Consider the following 19,408-nt stretch of genomic DNA (forward strand, 5'->3'; position numbering starts at 1 on the left):
GCCCTGTAACCGGAAGGTCGCTGGTTTGATCCCCAGTGCCAACAGTCCATGACTGAGGCGTCCTTGAGCAAGACACCTAACCCCCAACTGCTCCCCGGGCGCCGTGGATAGGGCTGCCCACCGCTCCGGGCAAGTGTACTCACTGCCCCCTAGTGTGTGTGTGTATTCACTAGTGTGTATGTGGTGTTTCCCTTTCACGGATGGGTTAAATGCGGAGGAGGAATTTCCCTGTTTGTGGGATTAAAAAAGCACCACTTTACATCTATTTAACTATTTAAGTTAACAGAGACTTTCAGAGTGGCCTGGTGTGAAACGCCTTGGAGCCCAACCTGATCACAGTGGTGGTGAAAGGAACCGGGCTCTGTATTACAAAAACATACTACAGTGTGACGTGAGCGTAAAGACTTTCCTGCTTTTCTATTATAATGTTTACACTAGTATTTCATCACCATTCCCTCATGTAGCACAGTCAATACTACATGTCAATTCAGGTTAAATATCCTTACAGTTTAATTTTTTCTCTTTTTTATTAATAACTGTTTATATCCTTCATTTTTGTGAATAGTTTGTTTTTTATCTTCAGTAATACGTCGCTGCTGTTCACAAGCACGAACGATGGCGCCATTGTGCGGCGACGTCTCAGGTGTGCTCTTACCTGTGTTTATGATTGGTTTATTTTTATCAGTATTTACTCACGTGCACACCATTTATGTTTATGATAAGGAGACATTACTGCACATTCGTTTAATCTTGGAGCGGAGTTTAATCACATTCGCCGTCCTCTGGTGTTGCCGGGGCTTCCGGCAAACTGTGAGTTTTCCTGCGGTGAGGGGATTGCGGGCTGCCGGCGTCGGCGCAGAAGGAAGCGTGGCAGGAGAGCTGGTGTTCCCGAGCGACTAAAGACGCTGCTGGATGATCCGACGACTCCGGCTGGAGTGTGGTTCTCGGTCGAGGCAGAGGGCCTTGAACGCCATCACATCGCTCATGGGATGACCGGTATGTGTGGCTTCGCGTTGTTGACTTAGCTGGCGGAGCTCCAGGGTGCTGGACAGGCTCGTACGGATGTACACGATCCAAAGACTTTAAATCAGCGAAACCCGCTGCTAAACGCAGGGGGTGCAAATCCTGCGAATCCCTGCGTCATTTCACCTTCCCAAATAAAGGAAGACAGACTTTGTAAACTGGCCTTACTAAATATAAGGTCTTCATCGTTTCATCGGTATTCGTTATAAATGACTTTATCTCTTCCCAAAAACTAGACTTTTTATTCCTTACAGAATTCCTTACTGGCTCAAAGCAGGAGAACATCACCAGCTTGTTGAACTGTGTCCGCAGGATTATTCAGATTCAGATTCCTTTATTGATAATTGCAGTTGTTACAGTTGCAGCCACTTTTGTAAAAATAAACACTTTACTAATAATTTAAGACAATATAGAGAATTTACAGGATGTACACCAGATTTAAGTACTTAAGAATATAGTAAGGTGGCGGTGATTGTGATCGTAATATGAAGCACCAGGTATAAAGCAGTTACAATTATTTAAATTATTTAAATTATTTAAATTAAGTTAGTGTCCCTCTGAGTTATTACACACACAGTTGTTATCAGTATTTAAACTCTCTGAGAACCTGTGGTCGGGGCGGCGGTGCTGCTGCAGTAGAAATAGTATAAAATGTTCCCAGCTCAGTTTTGGACAATTTGAGTTTTGAAATTCTGGCATTTAACGTCATGGATGCCGACCCAGTATTGTGTATTATTGTTTACCGCCCTCCTAAACCAAACACTGCATCTTTAAACGAGTTAGCTGACTTATTGTCAGAGGTTAGAGTTTTAATTGTTGGTGATTTTAATGTACATGTAGACAATGATGCAAACGTGCTTGCTTCTCATTTATTAAGCATCACGGAATCTTTTCATTTTTGCCAGCATGTTGTTGGCCCCACCCATGTTAAAGGGCATACGTTAGACTTGGTTTTCACTTTGGGTCTGACCGTCCACTCTGTTCGTGTGGAAGACCCTACAGTGTCCGATCACAGCGGTGTTCTGTTTGATGCCGAGCTCCTGGCTCCAGTCACAGAATCTAAACGTACTCTTTGCTCACGTTTTCTAACTAGTGATTCTGTGCATACCAGTCTTTTTTCTAAGGTATAGAACTCTATGACTCCCTGTGATCAGGTGAATGACCTGGCCAGTAGTTTTAATGATGTATGCACTACTGTGTTAGATGAGATTGCACCCATTAGAACCAGTTAAATCCAAGAGAACTCCTTCCCCCTGGTTAAATGAGGAAAATCATAGCTCTGAAGAAAAAGCGTAGACAAGCTGAGCGTAGATGGAAACAATCGAAATCACAAGTTCATTATCTTGATTTAAAAGACCTTCTAACTGTTTTTAATATACGTGTTTAAAAGATGCGAGAAGAGCTTGATTTAAAAACCTGGCTGCTGCTAATGAGCATAATCGAGATGTTTGTTCTCCACCGTTGACCAGTTGATAAATGAGGCCTCTCTTACTAGTTCAGCTCCCAACATCGATTGTGGAAAGTTTCTACATGTTTTTGTAGATAAGGTTGGTGACTTAAGAGCTAGCATTGTTTTGCCACCCAGTAGTTCAAAGGTTTCTCTTCCTCCTTGTAACTTGGTTGTTTTTGATCAATCTGAACCAATTTCCCTGGAGGATTTAGTCTCTGTTGTGCAAGGCTTGCGTCTTTCCTCTTCCCCTTTTGATGTTTTGCCGTCTAGTTTTTTGGAAAAGGTCTTGTCTGTTATTCCTTGCTTATTGCGCATTACAAATGCATCTCTTACTTCAACAAGCTTGTGTTGTACCACTTCTTAAGAAATCAAATCTTGATTCATCAAATTGTAATATTTTTAGGCCCATCTCTAAATTACCTTTTATTTCCCAGATTTTGGAAAAGACAGCCTCAGTTCAACTTATGCAGTTTTTTTTAAAGACAACGCCATTCTGGAAAAATTTCAATCTGGCTCTCGCCCAAAACACAGCACTGAGACGGCTCTTCTGAGAGTCTTAAATGATCTCAGAATGCATGCTGATGCTGGTGAGGTATCACTTTTAATTCTTTTGGACATAAGCGCAGCTTCTGATACCAGTGATCGTGGTATTTTATTGGAAAGGTTGAGTCAATGGGCTGGAATTTCTGGGACAGGATGTCTGCCCCTGCATCTGTCAGCAGTGGGGTGCCTCAAGGGTCTATCGTGGGTCCACTTTTATTTTCTTTATATATGCTCCCTTTAGGTGATCCTATTCAAATATTTAATGTTTCTTTTCATTTTTATGCTGATGATACACAGATGGCTGATCTTACCAATTGTGTGACAGCCATTAAAACCTGGATGTCTCAATTTTCTCAAACTAAATGATGAAAAGAAAGAGGTTTTAATTGTGGGCTCTAAGGAAATGTCCAAAAAGGTGCAGTTAGCTATTGATTGTGTGGGTTTAAACGCAAAGCCCTTTATGAGAAATCTCAGTGTGACTTTTGACTCCCACCTCAGTTTCTCCTCACACATCAAGAAGCTTCTTCAATCCTGTTTTTTTCAACTTAGAAATATTAATAATATTAGAAATTTCATGCCCTTTTCTGACATTGAAAAAATTATTCATGCTTTTGTCTCCACCCGTTTGGACCGCGGCAATGCCTTATTTACTTGCCTGTAAGCCACAGAATTGATTTTAAATTTTAATGCTTACTTATCAGGCTGTTCATAACGAGGCTCCTGCCTACATCACTGAGCTCTTACGTCCTCTTCATAGCGTGAGAACTTTATGGTCTTCGAATCAGGGGTTATTAACTGTTCCACATACTAACTTAAAATCAAAGGGGGACCGGGCTTCTGCACTTTATGCTCAAATCGTGGTATAATCGTCCTCCTGATGTCAGACTCTCTGAATCAACTGAGGCTTTTAAAAAACGTTTAAAGACTTATTTTTATTCTCTCGCTTTTAACAGCTTTTGATCAATGTGCTTTATAAGTCGGTGTGCATTTGAGTATTTAAACTGTGTGTATTAGTTATTTGAGTATATAATCATAATAATCTGGGTTGTGTTTTATTTGTAGGTACTTTGTAAAGCACTTTGTGAGTCACTCTGGAAAAGTGCTGTATAAATAAAGTCTTACTGTCAGAAAGAAACCTCATAGCTCCAAAATGGAACTACATTTCTTGGCGGAACACTCGTTTATGTCAATTATTATTATTATTAATAATAATAATAACTGAAATTACTTTATGAAAAGGTGTGTATAGTCATTTTAGAAGCCACACGAAGACAGCAGACACTGCTCGCCAACATCTCCGAGGAACATCAGGCTGCCCTTTTTTTCAGGGATACCGGCACTTTGCTACTCCCACACTTGACACCACTAACCTACAACAATATACGTTATAATAATAATAATAATAATAATAATAATAATAAATAACAACGCTTTTCTAGGACCCAAAGACGATTGACTGGATATCTGCTTCTTTATTACGGTCACCGCTCTGTATCGATCTGATCCGCCGCAGCGATACGAGCCGAGAGGACCTCTCAGATCATTGGGAACTGGTCAGTCAGTCCTGCTGAAGGTGGAGACTAAACACGGAGAGGCAGCGTTTAGATACTATGCTGCTCTTCAATGGACCCACTGTTAAAAACGTGTGTGTGTGTGTGTGTGTGTGTGTGTGTGTGTGTATTGTTAAAAACTGAAAAACGACAAGAGATACGAGGTTTTGTTCTGACGTCAGTGATGATCTCTCTCTCTCTCTCTGTGATATTGTGTGTGTGTGTGTGTGTGTGTGTGTGTGTGTGTGTGTGTGTGTATATTACAATGTAAAAAAGCTGCTGCTCTTCACTTTGTGTATAAATATCATGATGACTGGACCAAAAGAAACGGCCCAAAACGACCTGGGAAAATTCTGGTTCCGTTGACTTTCCCTAATATTAAAGTAGGTTTTCCCTTCTCCTGTAAAGCTATCACTTATTATTAAGGCTAATATTATTATTATCATCATTACTATTATTACTGTGAAGGTATTAATGTAATCTAAGAGGTTAACTGTTTGGGTTATGACGTTTATAACTATATTGTGATTATTATGACTACAATGCAGCCCAATATTAAACCCCGTCACACCACTGATTCACTAATGCGTGCAGCTCTTCGGTCACTGACCGACTCGCCTGAGGTTTACGATCCAAATGGACAATAAACGCCACCAACCTGTTTGGCTGCAGCAGCTCCTTGGCCTTTCGGCATCGCCGCTCGTTTATTCTTCCTGCCAAACATTGCTGACAGTTTTCCGGACTATTCTGCTTCGGCTTGAGCAACGAGACCCTCCAAACACGGCAAAGGAAAACGTCTGTGGAAAAAAAGCAACAATCAAACAAATCAATCAATAAGTGTAGAAATAAAGATGTTAAGACTGGTATCACTATCCTCCTCCTCCTCCTCATCATCATCATCATCATCATCATAATAGTTATCATCACCATTATTATCATCATTTTTTATTATTTGTATTCTTATTATATTAATAATAATAATAATAATAATAATAACAACATCATCATCACTATTATTATTATTATTATCATCGTCATCATCACTATTATTATCATCATCATTATTATCCTCATCATCATTATTTTTATCCTCATCATTATTATTATTAATAGTATTATTAGCCTTATTATTATCACTAGTATTATTATTTTTATTAACATTATTACTATCATTATAATTATTATCATCATCATCCTCATCATTATCACCATTATTGTCTTTATTATCCTCATCATTATTATTATTATTATTATTATTACCATTATCATCATCATTATCCTCATCATCATTATCACCATTATTATTATCATTATTATCCTCATCATCATTATTATTATTACCATTATCATCATTATTATCATCATTATCACTATCATTAATATTATTACTATCATGATTATTATTGTCCTCATCATCTTATTATTATCATTATCATCATTATCACTCATTACTATTATTATTATCATTATTATTATCCTCATCATCATCATCACTATTATTATTATTATTATCATTATTATTATCCTCATCATCATCATTATTAGTATTATTATCACCATTATCATTATCATCATCACTATTATTACTATCCTCATCATCATCACTTTTTATCATTATCATCATCATTATCAATCATTATTATTATTATCACCATTATCATCATCATCACTATCATTATTATTGTCATTATTATTATTATCCTCATAATCATCACTATTATTATTAATTATTATTATTAGCAACATTATCATCACCATTATTATTATCATCATCATCATCACTATCATTACTATCATCACCATCATTATCACAATTATTACTATATTATTATCCTCATTATTATTATTATTATTGTATCATCACCATCATCATCACTCATTATTATTATTAATAATAATAATAATTATTATTATTATCATCATCATTATTATTATCCTCATACTCATCATCACTATCATTATTGTTATTATTATCATTCTCATTATTATTATTATGCCAAGTGATGTGGTGGTGATACAGCAGGCTGTATAAACAGGATCTTTACTAATACAGCGGCCATAAATAAGAACCTCAATATATTAATTTGAGGCCTCAATATAGTAAACTGTGGCCTCAACATAGTAACTAGTAACTTGTGGCAATATATTAAGTTCTGACCTCAATATATTAATTCGAAGCAACAACAAAACACATTGTAGCCTTAATACACGAATTCCTGACTTCCATACAGTAATTTATGGCCACAATATAGTAATATGTGGCCACGCCTTATTAGTCCTATTAGAGATGGAGGATTTAATGAGGCTTCAGGTTGATGTGGCCGAGTTACTCACCTGTAAACTGGACGCTGAGGCTGAGCAGGTCAGCGCAGCAGGTCAGCGCAGCAGGAGAGACGCGGCTTTTAACCAGTTGGAGTTAATAAACGCCCTGAATCTCCACCTCACACACACCTCACACACTGCACACACCCCACACACACACCAAACTACCTCACACACCCCACACACACACACACACTAAACCACCACACACACACACCAAACTACCTCACACACCCCACACACACTAAACACACCAAACTACCTCACACACCCCACACACACACACACTAAACCACCTCACACACCAAACTACCTCACACACCCCACACACACACACTAAACCACCTCACACACACTAAACACACCAAACCACCTCACACACACTAAACACAGCCGCTGAGCAGGGCTCGCGCTCCGGGACCCGAGGGAGCAGAAAAACGCCCCTAAATATCATTAAAACCGCGTTCACCCGCAAACCGAGGAGCTGCGAGTGGCACAAACCATCAGACCTGCTGTTCCGCGGAGCTGAATACTGATAAAAGCCGTAATTATTAATAATAATCCGAGTTTCTTTCCGCCTCCAGCCAGACTCCTCGCCCGTCTCCGCCCAGCGTGTCTCCAACCACAAACACCCTGCAACGACCTCAACGTTTCAAAATAAAAGTCCTGCGATTCGTCTGCGTGCCGTACGTTTTCACATATTTTCTATTTCGCGGCGTGATCGTGTCTAGGGCGCATCGTTTTAGGCTTTTCTCACTCTATTAAACATAAAATTAAAAACTGTACAGTTATAATTACACCGAATTAGTAGGACTGTTTCGTGTCCGGTCTCTGCATATTTGTTTCTATGTGATCGGGCTGTTTCAGAAACAGCACCATATAAAAGGCCTTTTTATATTGAACGAAAATACTTCTGAACTTATTGTGTTAGTGTGCGTCCACCATGAATTATCAGAACAATCTCAAAAATGCATAATACATGTAAAATGTAAACAACAGCAATTATTATTATTATTATTATTTTTTTAATTATTATTGTTGTTGTTGTCTAAAATGACAACCTGTGCAAAAATCTTCGTTTGTCTAGTCTAATAAGGCACCGATGTTTTACTTGCACTGAAAAAGGTCCTACCATTTTCTTTCGTTACTGAAAAGACTTTTATTGCTCAGTCAGGTCAGACCGCATTATCCACCTTGACCACTAGAGGCAGCCAAACCTTGTTCGGCTTTAACGCGAGCGCAGCCGTAGTGACAGATATGGGAGGACGGTAAAAGACAGGACCGCCTCCTGTAGCTCCACCAATCAGCTTCGGGGATTTTGTGCGGCTGCCTTGGCAACGAGCAAAAAAACCTGTTTGAATTGACCAATGAGGGCGGCGCATTCAGGCATTTAAACAACTCGTAGAGCCCTGCTGTAGACTGGACTGTTAACCGCAGTGTGAGGATAAGCGGGAGCGCAGGAGGATCAGAGCCGACCCGACCCGACCCGACCCGACCCAACCCGACTTTAACGCTGATTTCAGGCTCCAGAACCACTTTTTAACCAACAGCTGCTGCTGGAAAGCTTCCTACTGACAAACCGAGCGAGTTGAGGAGTTTGGGGTGAGTTTGGAGGCGATACAAAGCCGCTTTTGTAATCGTTTGTAATCGTTAGTTAAAGGGCAGCTCCACCAACTTTTCAAAAGTCCCACATGGTTAAATGACCCGAGCTGTAAGCGAAGTCAGCTGGACGTTAGCTGCGCTGGAGCGGTTTGGTGTGAAACGCTCAGTTCTAGAGAAACTTAACGCTGCAGAGTCAGGACTGTTCACAGTGGTGGTGATGGGAACCAGACGTCCGCCTCTAAAAGCTCCCTCACAGGAGGCTGAGCCACATGGAGCGGTTATGAAGAGGCGGCCTGAGACGAGACGTCGGTTTATGGTCGTTTTGCGAAGGTTTTGGCCTTACAATCCGTTCGTGTTGCAGGGGTATGGTGCGTGCAGGCCTTTGTGAGGCAAAATAGCCCTCAAAGAAAACTGATTATTCCAGTTTTTCCACTGTTTTCCCGTCATCAACATTCCACGTGAACTCAGAAGACGTCTGGTTCCCGTCACCACCACTGTAAAGACGTCTGAACCACTTCACACCAAATCTCTCTGTTTACATCTCAGACTAAAATATGCAGAAACTTTAAAAAGTCGGTGGCCTTCCCCTTTAACCACCGCGCCCTCCTAAGCCTTAAAGTGCTTTGAGCCTGTGGTTTGAGAGCCTGTCCGTTGAAGGGGAGTTCCACCAGCTTTTCAAAATTGTTTAGACAAAGCACGAGACAAGTTTCAAATGTCCTCTAACGTGTTTTAAATATGTTCAGTGTGGACATGCATGCGAGAAAGCTGGCAAGATGTGGATCTAGAACAGTTCAGATAACAATGAATTCTGGAAGCTGTGCGAAAATTTCCATTTAGCACCAAAAAGGTTCTGCTGCTGTTATGAGGTCCAGCTTGTAACACCCAAAGAACCCTTTTTGGTGCTATATAGAACCACTTTCACAAAAGCTACCAATATAGAACCATATGCAGCACATTCTCCGTCAATCTGAACTAGTTCACCATGCTAGAACCGTTTAAGCGTGCGAACTGTTCCATATAGATCTCGCTGTTCTGAATGGAACCGTTGGCTTTAGTAAAGAACCGTCTTGTGGTTAAGTGTGTTAGTGAGGTCACACCTGTTTACAGCCAGCGTGTAACTGAAGGAGCCCAGTTTCTTGGCTGACCAAAAACTTTGCTAAAGCTGTTAATCTGTCCTTTTGTCATTGCAGTGCATCATGTCCCACTTCGGATTTGAGAATGACATCCACAGCGTCCTGAAGCTGGACATGCCGATAACCAACGCTCCGATGGCCCGGTGGCAGAGAAAGGCCAGCACGTCCACTTCAGCGCATGCGGGCGCTTTGTCGCCCAACAAAAGCACCAACCGGTCGCTGAGCTTGTCCAAAACCCCCAGCAAAACGCCAGGTACAGAGTCCAGCAAGCGGCTTGAGCGCCCGTTAGTGTCCAGGGACGGAGCGCCGTGCCGCGCCCCGTTAGTGTCCAGGGACGGAGCGCCGTGCCGCGCCCCGTTAGTGTCCAGGGACGGAGCGCCGTGCCGCGCCCCGTTAGTGTCCAGGGACGGAGCGCCGTGCCGCGCCCCGTTAGTGTCCAGGGACGGAGCGCCGTGCCGCGCCCCGTTAGTGTCCAGGGACGGAGCGCCGTGCCGCGCCCCGTTAGTGTCCAGGGACGGAGCGCCGTGCCGCGCCCCGTTAGTGTCCAGGGACGGAGCGCCGTGCCGCGCCCCGTTAGTGTCCAGGGACGGAGCGGAGCGCCGCGCCCCGTTAGTGTCCAGGGACGGAGCGCCGTGCCGCGCCCCGTTAGTGTCCAGGGACGGAGCTTTAAACTGCCTTGGGTCAATGTCCTGTGAGCTTGCCTGAGCGTGAACGTGGCCTTCTCCACCTTCAGGGCTTACTGAGACCGTTCTAACCCACTCTATAGATGCTGGTCAGTGAGTGGTGTGGGTATGGTCAGATGTTATGTGGACTAATCCAGAAGGAAAGCTTTTTTTTAGATCAGCGGTTTTGTTTAATGTTGATTACACACTAGAAGGCTTTGAAGAGACTCGGCTCACTGTAGAGTTGTGTGTCCTGGTGAATTAACCTGCAGTACTGTGTAGTGATGAAGACCTGACGACGGATAATTCACTCACTTCCTCAGAAGATGCGTCCCTCAAGTCAAGTCTGGGTTCTGGAGTTCTTTCAACACATTTGCCAGATTTGTCTGCTTTTGAGGGCCGTTTTACAGAAATTTGCCATTTATTTAGTAAAACTCAACGGAAGCGGACCTGATTTTGGTTTAGGAATCTTATCTGCATTGTCATGGCAACTGAAGGTTGAAGCTTGGTAATTGCTGCTATCCTAACGAGTGATGTCTATAATCTTGTCTCCAGATGAGCAGTTGTACAGGAACATCCAGAGTCGCCAAAATATCCTAAATCTTAACCATCTCCTGTAATAACGTGAGATTTTGGTGTTTTTGCTGAGAACTGACTTTCTGTGTTCCAACCAGGGAAGAATGGCAAGACACAGAGCACCCCCTCAAACGCCGGAGGAGACAGATTCATCCCAGTCAGGAACGCCAAACAGATGGACGTGGCGAGCTTCCTCCTCTCCAAGGAGAACGAGCCGGCTGAGGAGGGCGCGTCTGCTGTAAGGCCTTCCACTGATGTTTACCAGTCACGTCTGATCTGCTGCTCAGACCTAACTTCCCCTTTCGCTCCCGCAGGCCAATCAGCAGGCGACTCAGAAGGCGTGGTCTGTAACTCTGAATGGGTACGATGTCGAGGATGCCAAGATCTTGCATTTGGGAGGAAAGCCGCTCAACGCGCCTGAAGGTACGGTCCGTTTATTGAATGTTGAGGAGGTCAGCACGCAGAGGAGTTTGGAAGGCAGTGAACACCTGACCGTTTTCACGTTGTCGGGCTTCTTTGCTGAGACGGTTTACTTTCCCTGCTTGTTTGCATTCGCATGCTGTCCAGAAAGAAGCAGCAAAGCAAGCGAGGTCACACTTAAATCACGAAGCCTACCTTTTTCCTGAATGCTGCATTAGAGTTTTGTCCCACGGTCCAGCGTGTTGGTGATGGAGGTGCATACGTTCAGGTCTGGGTTCCCAACAGTTGCGCTATTTAGTTTTGTCGACTGGGTGGGTGGAACACCTAAAGAACACGTATAGAACTTGCCTGAACTTTAAAAAGCATAACTTTGTGATTTTGAGCCCAAACCCTCTTTAAAAACCCTTGTTTTTGAGTGTTGCCCCTCAGAACTGAGTTACAGGGCAGTGGTTGATCTTCCCTCTGAAATGAGACCCTCAAATGAAGAGCATCACTTAACAGCTACCAGCACCGCTCTGTAGGTGACCCTGCCTGTCTGCAGTGACCGCTGAGGAGGGGAAAGTTCAGCAGCCTGTTGCTGGACATCAGATATTCGCCAGCTTCTTGTTCAAATTTTCAAGCTCCACCTTAAATGGAGCAGCAGTTGCATTCTGGTGCTTCAGGCTTCCCCCGTAACACACTGTAGTCCTAACACATCACCCTACCCCTCTGTCTCAACAAGAACTGGGACACCCCACCCCTAGACGTGAACAGGAAAACAGGGCTGAGTGGTGGAGATGAAATGGGATTTTATTTGTGAAATGGTGAAAAACGAGGGATGACTGGACATCGTGTATCGTGGTTTGGGCTCAGTTTGTCATTGCACTCCTACAGGATGCATTGAAGTGAATAGGCAAGGTACAAATCCCCCCCCCTCTTTCCATATTACCATTTGAAAGCTGAATAACTGGCAACCAGTTCTGTGCATTTGAAGAACCAGTTAACGGACCAAATCACCTCCCACAGGTTACCAGAACAACTTGAAGGTTCTCTACAGCCAAGTTCACACGCCCGCCTCTATGAAGAAGAGCCGCTACATTTCTTCAGCTCCCGAGCGAATCCTGGACGCTCCCGAGCTCCGGAACGACTTCTGTGAGTTCCAGTTCATAAATCTCGCTCCGTCCTGCTGTTGGGGCTTCTGAGTTTTCACTTCGTCTCTCGTTTTCCTTAGATCTGAACCTGATGGACTGGGGGCGGCAGAACCTGCTGGCCGTGGCGCTCTCGGAGCAGGTGTACCTGTGGGATGCTGCTCAGGGGGACATCACCCTGCTGAAGAAGATGGAGGAAGAGAACGGCTACATCTGCTCAGTGTCTTGGAGCAAAGATGGAAATTTCTTGGCCATTGGAACGAGCACCTGCAAAGTGGAGGTAGGTAGCCGGCTTTGTTTGTGCAAATTTTTTTTCTTCTCCTTTTTAAGCTTCACTTTGACTGACCTCCTCCTCCTCTCTGCTCCCAAAGCTGTGGGACGTCCAGTATCAGAAGCGCTTGCGCTGCATGGACAGCCACGCCACCAGAGTCGGCTGCTTAAGCTGGAACGATCACGTCTTGTCCAGGTAAAGTCGGCTCCGGCCACAGCTGCATGCAGGTCTCTCTGAAGAGCCGCATCGCAGGAGAACAAACCTCAATTACTAAAATCAGATTCTGTCTAATTCACTCAACATGTTTATTCATTCAATAGTCACAGAATAAGACGTGACTCAGCTGCCCCACCTATTCACACTGGAGACCTAAAGATCGGTGTGCTTTCAGAATGAGGCACAATACAGGGCAGCCAATGAGAATAGAGCTCATGTCAGCCTTGAAACAAATTCTAACGGTTGGAGAGGATACACTCTCATAAAGGTACTAAACTGTCGCTGGGGTGGAACCCTCAGGGGTTCATCTCAGTGCCTTTAGTGAGGGAACATAACTGAGCCATAATCCACTGAGATGATCTGTTCTAAGCTGGACTGACTCCACACACCCCGCCTCGCCTCACCTCCAGGCTTTTACTCTACTGCTCTGTTTTAAAACATTCGGTTATGAAAAGGAACAAATACCAACTTTTCACCTGGAGGAACTGATTTAAGCTCCACAATCAGACCTTAGAACCACTGTAGAACCTCTGAGGGAACATCTACACTGTTTATATCCAGATGAACGAAAAGTTCCTGAAGAGCCTTCATTTGAAAATGAGCAATAGTGAATGGACTTTAATGTGTGCTAAGTGGGGAGAAATATCATTTGACATTTTTATTTATTTACAATTTGATCCTTTTACATAGGAAGGCCAAGGAGGTGTTGGGAGTCTTGCCCAAGGACTCTTATTGGTATAGTGTAGGGTGTTTGCCCAGGTGGGGGATTGAACCCCAGTCTACAGTGTAGAAGGCAGAGGTGTTGCCCACTACACTAACCCAAATAAGACAGGAAAAACTTCCGATGGGAGGCAGATACGTTAAATAAAATAAAAAAAAAAGTTAATACCATGCGTCTTTGGTAATCCTCAAGCTGCTCTGTTAATCTTGTGCTACTTCAGAGCTTTTCTGGCTCCTCCCACCACCTCATTCTCATCACATACCTGAGATTTGAGGTGCTATGGTGGCAACTTCACCACGATGCTCTTCTGTCTCTGCTGGTGGTGGTAACTGGTCTTATTTGCAGGTTTTTCCAATCAGCCATGAAGGTACATCTTGCTGGCAGCTCAGTAGCCTTGAAGTGACTGATTTTTAAATGACTTCATGCATTTTGCTTTGTGAGAGTGACTTGGTGTGTCTCCAGGTGCTTTGTGCATGCTGGAAACTGCCTGGGTTTTTTCTCATCCCAGAGCCAGTGTCATCCTATAGATGAAAATAAATGGAACCTAAACTGATTAAATTAAAGATTTAACGATGTTTAGTGGCTTTGTTTTTCCCTCAGATCTCAGATATTGACAGTTAATATTCTCAGTGTCCTGGGAATTATTTCCTAGTCAAATACGTTTGATCCTACAAATGCATGAAGCCTTTTGTAACACGCCAAACCGACATCCTACAGCACGGTCACCTCTACACGCCCAATTGAAGCCTTTATTTGATCCATATCTCTCTGGAACAAATTAAACTGGTCACTTACCCAAATCTCCTCAATCTGGAGTTTTTCGGGAAGATCAGGCTGTTTTTAAAGGTTCCTTTTGGTCCCGTTTCTTCTCTCCTGCTGCAGCGGCGCCCGCTCGGGTCTCATTCATCAGCATGACGTCCGTGTAGCAGAACATCACACGTGCACTCTGAGGGGTCACGCGCAGGAGGTCTGCGGCCTCGCCTGGTCTCCGGACGGACGGTATCTGGCCAGCGGGGGAAACGACAACACGGTGAACGTTTGGTCAGGTGCCCAGCAAACCGGAGTGCATTGCTTCACTGAACACGAAGGAGCAGTCAAGGTGGGCACGTGTATATAAATCTGTCTTTAAGCTGGCGGTTCACTTCAAACGGCTAAAGGGCCCGAGCTGCTGCCCGTCGACCGCGTGACGATGTAGTGAGGAGGTTCTGTTACCGTGTTCTCACCATGTAGATCTCAAGCCACGCTTTGGCCAAAGACACTTTGCTTCTAAATGTCTCTTATTTAAAGTACGCTGCTTGCTTTCGTGTCAGATTTCTGTTGTAAATAAATAAATGCTTTCACATTTATATTATTTATTTATTTATTTATTTATTACATAAACAAGAGACTTTACCACTATTGCCTGCTTTTAATCTCATGCAATCCATTTGACTCTCTTCTGCTTGGAATAAAGATTAATGGTCTGGGTAATGGAGGAGGTGATGTTGTTAATAATAATTATAATAATATTATCAGGACAGGAGGCTGAGCTGGAGGTGGCGGAGATGAAGATGCTGAGATTTTCGTTGGGAGTGACCAGGCTGGACAAGATTAGAAATGAGCAGATCAGAGGGACGGTGAAGGTGGAGCAGTTTGGAGATAAAGCCAGAGAGGCCAGGTTGAGATGGTTTGGACATGTGTTGAGGAGGAATAGTGGAGATATTGGGCAAAGAATGTTGGAGATGGAGCTGCCGGGTAGAAGGAGAAGAGGTAGACCTCAGAGAAGGTTTATGGATGTAGTGAAGGTGGACATGGAGATGGTTGGTGTGAAAGTAGAGGAGGCAGTGGATAGGGCAAGACGGAGGCAGATGATCCGCTGTGGCGACCCCTAAAGGGAGAAGCCGAAAGAAGATATCATTCTTTTCTATAGCGCTTTATCAAGGACCCAAAGACACTTACAATTCAAAGTACATAGATAACACACTGAACACAGGCAAGGCAGTATATGGGCAGGTCTAATGAAGGAGCATAAGACTGAGGGCAGGTTATGGGTTTGAGGCAGAGCAGTTTACATAAGAAATGCTGTACAATGGCCTGGTCAGACGTTGAAGGCATGAGGGAGGTTATAGACAAGTGTGAAAAGATAAGATTTCAGGTTAGATTTGAATATGGAGAGTGAACTGGATTGTTTGACCAGTAGTGGTCCAAGTAGTAGACCAGTAGGGGGCACCTACTGACCACACTGGGAGCAGTCATGGGCTGGAGGTTAGGGAACCAGCCTCGTGACCGGAAGGTCGCCGGTTCGATCCCCAGTGCCGACAGCACATGACTGAAGTGCCCTTGAGCAAGACACCTAACCCCCAACTGCTCCCCGGGCGCTGCGGATTGGGCTGCCCACTGCTCCGGGCAAGTGTGCTCACTGCCCCCGTGTGTGTGTGGGGTCAGTCGTTCAGAGGGTTTGGTGTGAAATGGTTCAGATGTTTTTACAGTGGTGGTGATGGGAACCAGGGGTCGCTATGACTACAACACAAATGGACATCTTATTTACTATCCAGAACCACCAGAGAACCTACACGAGTCTTCTGGGCTTTATATGGGGTGTTGAAGGTAGATCTGAATTTTCTTTGGACCGTTTTGCTTTAAACTCTACAGATGTCCGGCTCCCCTCACCACCACTGTGAGAATCCGGTGCCAGATTTAAGCATCTTAAGTTTGACTTGGACGCTGCCTCTGCTCATCCTGCACATCTTCGTCTCTTGCGTTCCCCAGTCTTCTCTTTCCAAGGAGGATTTTTTATTTATTTATCTTTCCCCCTGTCTTTGGTTTTCATGGTCACCTAGTTCTTCGTGATGTTTTAGATGCTTGGTTTGAGGAATTTCCTCAGTTTTGTTCCCCTGAGTGGATTAAATAATAGAGAAAGCAGTTGATACAAATTAAATGTATTGCATTCATGGGAAGCTGTTAAATGCACCATAGAATACATAAGACATTGAGTATTGCGTTCTTGCATATTTCTTGGTGTTCATCTTAAGAACCTTCAGGTTTTTCTTGCTTTTGTGAATCTGGCAAGTTTCTTTAGGACGGGGCATCTTATACCAAACTGCTCTGAATGGCTTTTACATGTTAACCATGTAGAATCTGAGAACGGGTGGAATTTCCCTTTTAAAAGCATAAACATTTATAAGCAAAGTGTTTAATTGCCCGCCAACGACGGTCAGCTGTGTTAAAGGGCTGAAACATGGCTCAAATGCATTTCTCTGGTCACTTCTGACTTCGTCTTTTGTTCTACGCTCAGGCTTTGGCTTGGTGTCCTTGGCAGCCCAGCATACTTGCTTCAGGAGGGGGCACCAGTGACCGCAACATCCGCCTCTGGAACGTCAACAGTGGCTCCTGCATTACTGCCTGGGACACGCAGTCTCAGGTGAGGCCCAGACGTCCAACACTGCACACTTGTGTACACGAAGCATCCGAAACGTACTAATTTCTCTTGGACTTTCAGGTGTCGTCGCTGTTATTTGCAGCAAACTACAAAGAACTGGTCTCCGGACACGGCTTTGCACATGACCAGGTTTCCATCTGGAAGTATCCCTCGCTCACTAAAGTTACAGATCTTCAAGGTGAGTCTCGGCTCTTACTGACTAAATCGGTCCACAAGCGTCCAAGACGGCTCAAGGTCTCTTTGACCTGAGGGTCAAAGACTGAAACGGTGCTCGGGCAATTAAAGTTGGATTTTACAATGACCTGTAAAACAAATGCCTCCAGTGCAGAGTCACTGTGTTTACATGCACCTGAGTGATCAGATAGTGGGGGAACTCCAGGTCTACGTGAGCTGGACAGCAATCGGATTTATGCTCTGCAGCCAGACGATAACCTCGGATGTAAATTCAATATAAAGTTCAAAATTAGTCATTTAGTTACCGCATTGACCTGTAATGGTTTAAATGAGCATAGTTTATGTAATATTACAAGAGCTCCATATGAACCTCCTATGTTCAGACATCAATGCCATAGATGACTCGCAGCTCTTTCAGTGCAGTTTCGGAGAACATCCAGTGTTGAGGAACCAATGACGAACGCTGAGGTGTTGGCGCTTCACTGCCCACGAAAATTATGATGGGTTCACTCTTATTGACGTGGAGAACGCTTTCTGCTCAGGGGTCTCATCTCCTCTCAGAATGAAGGGAGCCAGTCAAACACTCGCCCCCTCTTAGTTGGCTTGTGATTGGTTCCTCGGCGCCTCACGGTGGTAAAAATGTGGTGCTTTGAAATCGGATGAATCTTTTTGAATCCTGCTGTTCTTGCAGGCCATTTGGATGGGAATCGAACCGTTTGCATTCACTGTGCCAGGTCGCTTCTAACTGAGTAAACCTTGTGCTTTTGACCCTAGGTCATGAGGGCAGAGTTCTGAACTTGTCCCTCAGCCCCGACGGCTCTACGGTCGCCTCCTTAAGCGCAGATGAAACTCTGAGGCTGTGGAAGTGCTTCGAGAAGGATCCCTCTAAAAAGGCCAAACCTGCCGGCGGCAGCAGCAGCATCATCCAGCAGCACATCAGATAGTCGGAGTTTTAACGGAGCCGTTCTCTTGTTTACGGATTAAATTATGTACAGTGTGTTTGTAAATTTGCAATAAAGCTTTTTATCCTTGGTTAATTCCTGATTGCATGTTCTGAGTTATGTACAGTTCTTCTGTTGACTTTAGTCCCTGGTGTCTGCAGATGCTGGGGGCCCTTTGTGGAGCGCTGTACTGGGTCTGGGTCTTTACAGTTTAATCAGGCATCACTAGTTTTATACATTTTTATTTTTTTTTTTTTTTTTTTTTTTTTTAATTTTGGTTCTATAGCACCCATAAGCATTCTTCTATTAGTCAGACTTGTGACCATACACTTGGGTGCTATAGATGCTGGGGGTTTTGAGTGATCATGGTTCTATATAATTCCTTTAAAGAACCCTTGAAGTACTGTGAGTACTTGCTGCCATCTACTGGCCACAAATTGAACTACAGTGGGTGAATTCTGAATCACGAGCTTGTATTCTAGCATCTGTGCACACAACACTGCTGTACATTGTTTTATATGTAGTTATATATTAAGCTATAAACATTTGTGTAAGGGTTTTTTTTTTTTATTATTCCTGATGTTTGGAAATTCTTTAGTGGGATAAAGTTCACATTTGGGATTTTGCCGTTCATTACAATGTTTTGTAAAACTTGTGCCATTTGAATAAATGAGCCAGTTTAAAAACCTGTTTTCGCAAATGCCTCTTTCAAAGATCTGGTCGGTTACTTCATAGAATATTTACATGACTGGAAAAATTTTCATGACTAGTGAAAATTGTGTGAATTTCATGATTAATGGACCAAAATGACTTGGAAAAACATCAGGTGAGGTTGTGTTGCAACAGTGATATTGATTGTGTGTATACACACTGCTCAAAAAATAAAGGGAACACTCAAATAACATCCTAGATCTGAATGAATGAAATTCTCATTGAATACTTTGTTCTGTACAAAGTTGAATGTGCTCACAACAAAATCACAAAAATCAATGGAAATCCAATTTATTAACCAGTGGAGGCCTGGATTTGGAGTCACACACAAAATTACAGTGGAAAAACACACGACAGGCTGATCCAACTTTGATGTGATGTCCTTAAAACAAGTCAAAATGAGGCTCAGTGTTGTGTGTGGCCTCCACGTGCCTGTATGACCTCCCTACAACACCTGGGCAGCTCCTGATGAGGTGGCGGATGGTCTCCTGAGGGATCTCCTCCCAGACCTGGACTAAAGCATCCGCCAACTCCTGGACAGTCTGTGG

General features: G+C 43.6%; 2 protein-coding genes across 2 annotated transcripts in view; one reads left to right on the forward strand and one right to left on the reverse strand.

The window, feature by feature from the left end:
* The window catches only part of cc2d1b (coiled-coil and C2 domain containing 1B), a 49,806-nt gene extending 42,708 nt beyond the window's left edge, over nt 1-7,098 (reverse strand). The window contains exons 1-2 of the mRNA XM_037531152.1: nt 6,901-7,098; nt 5,225-5,363 (exon numbers count right to left, since the gene is read on the reverse strand). Coding sequence (XP_037387049.1) covers nt 5,225-5,290 — 66 coding nt within the window. The 5' untranslated portion in view covers nt 5,291-5,363; nt 6,901-7,098. The remainder of the gene's footprint in view (nt 1-5,224; nt 5,364-6,900) is intronic.
* Nucleotides 7,099-8,337: 1,239 nt separating this feature from the next.
* On the forward strand, nt 8,338-18,245 carry cdc20 (cell division cycle 20 homolog). Its single transcript, XM_017716966.2, has 11 exons — nt 8,338-8,490; nt 9,681-9,876; nt 10,960-11,099; nt 11,176-11,284; nt 12,287-12,412; nt 12,492-12,688; nt 12,780-12,874; nt 14,499-14,715; nt 16,891-17,016; nt 17,095-17,212; nt 17,983-18,245. The coding sequence occupies exons 2-11, from the start codon at nt 9,687-9,689 to the stop codon at nt 18,150-18,152; spliced, it is 1,488 nt and encodes a 495-aa protein (XP_017572455.2). The 5' UTR covers nt 8,338-8,490; nt 9,681-9,686; the 3' UTR covers nt 18,153-18,245.
* Nucleotides 18,246-19,408: the final 1,163 nt, after the last annotated feature.

This window comes from Pygocentrus nattereri, chromosome 19 (assembly GCF_015220715.1).
Source record: "Pygocentrus nattereri isolate fPygNat1 chromosome 19, fPygNat1.pri, whole genome shotgun sequence".
NCBI lineage: Eukaryota > Metazoa > Chordata > Actinopteri > Characiformes > Serrasalmidae > Pygocentrus > Pygocentrus nattereri.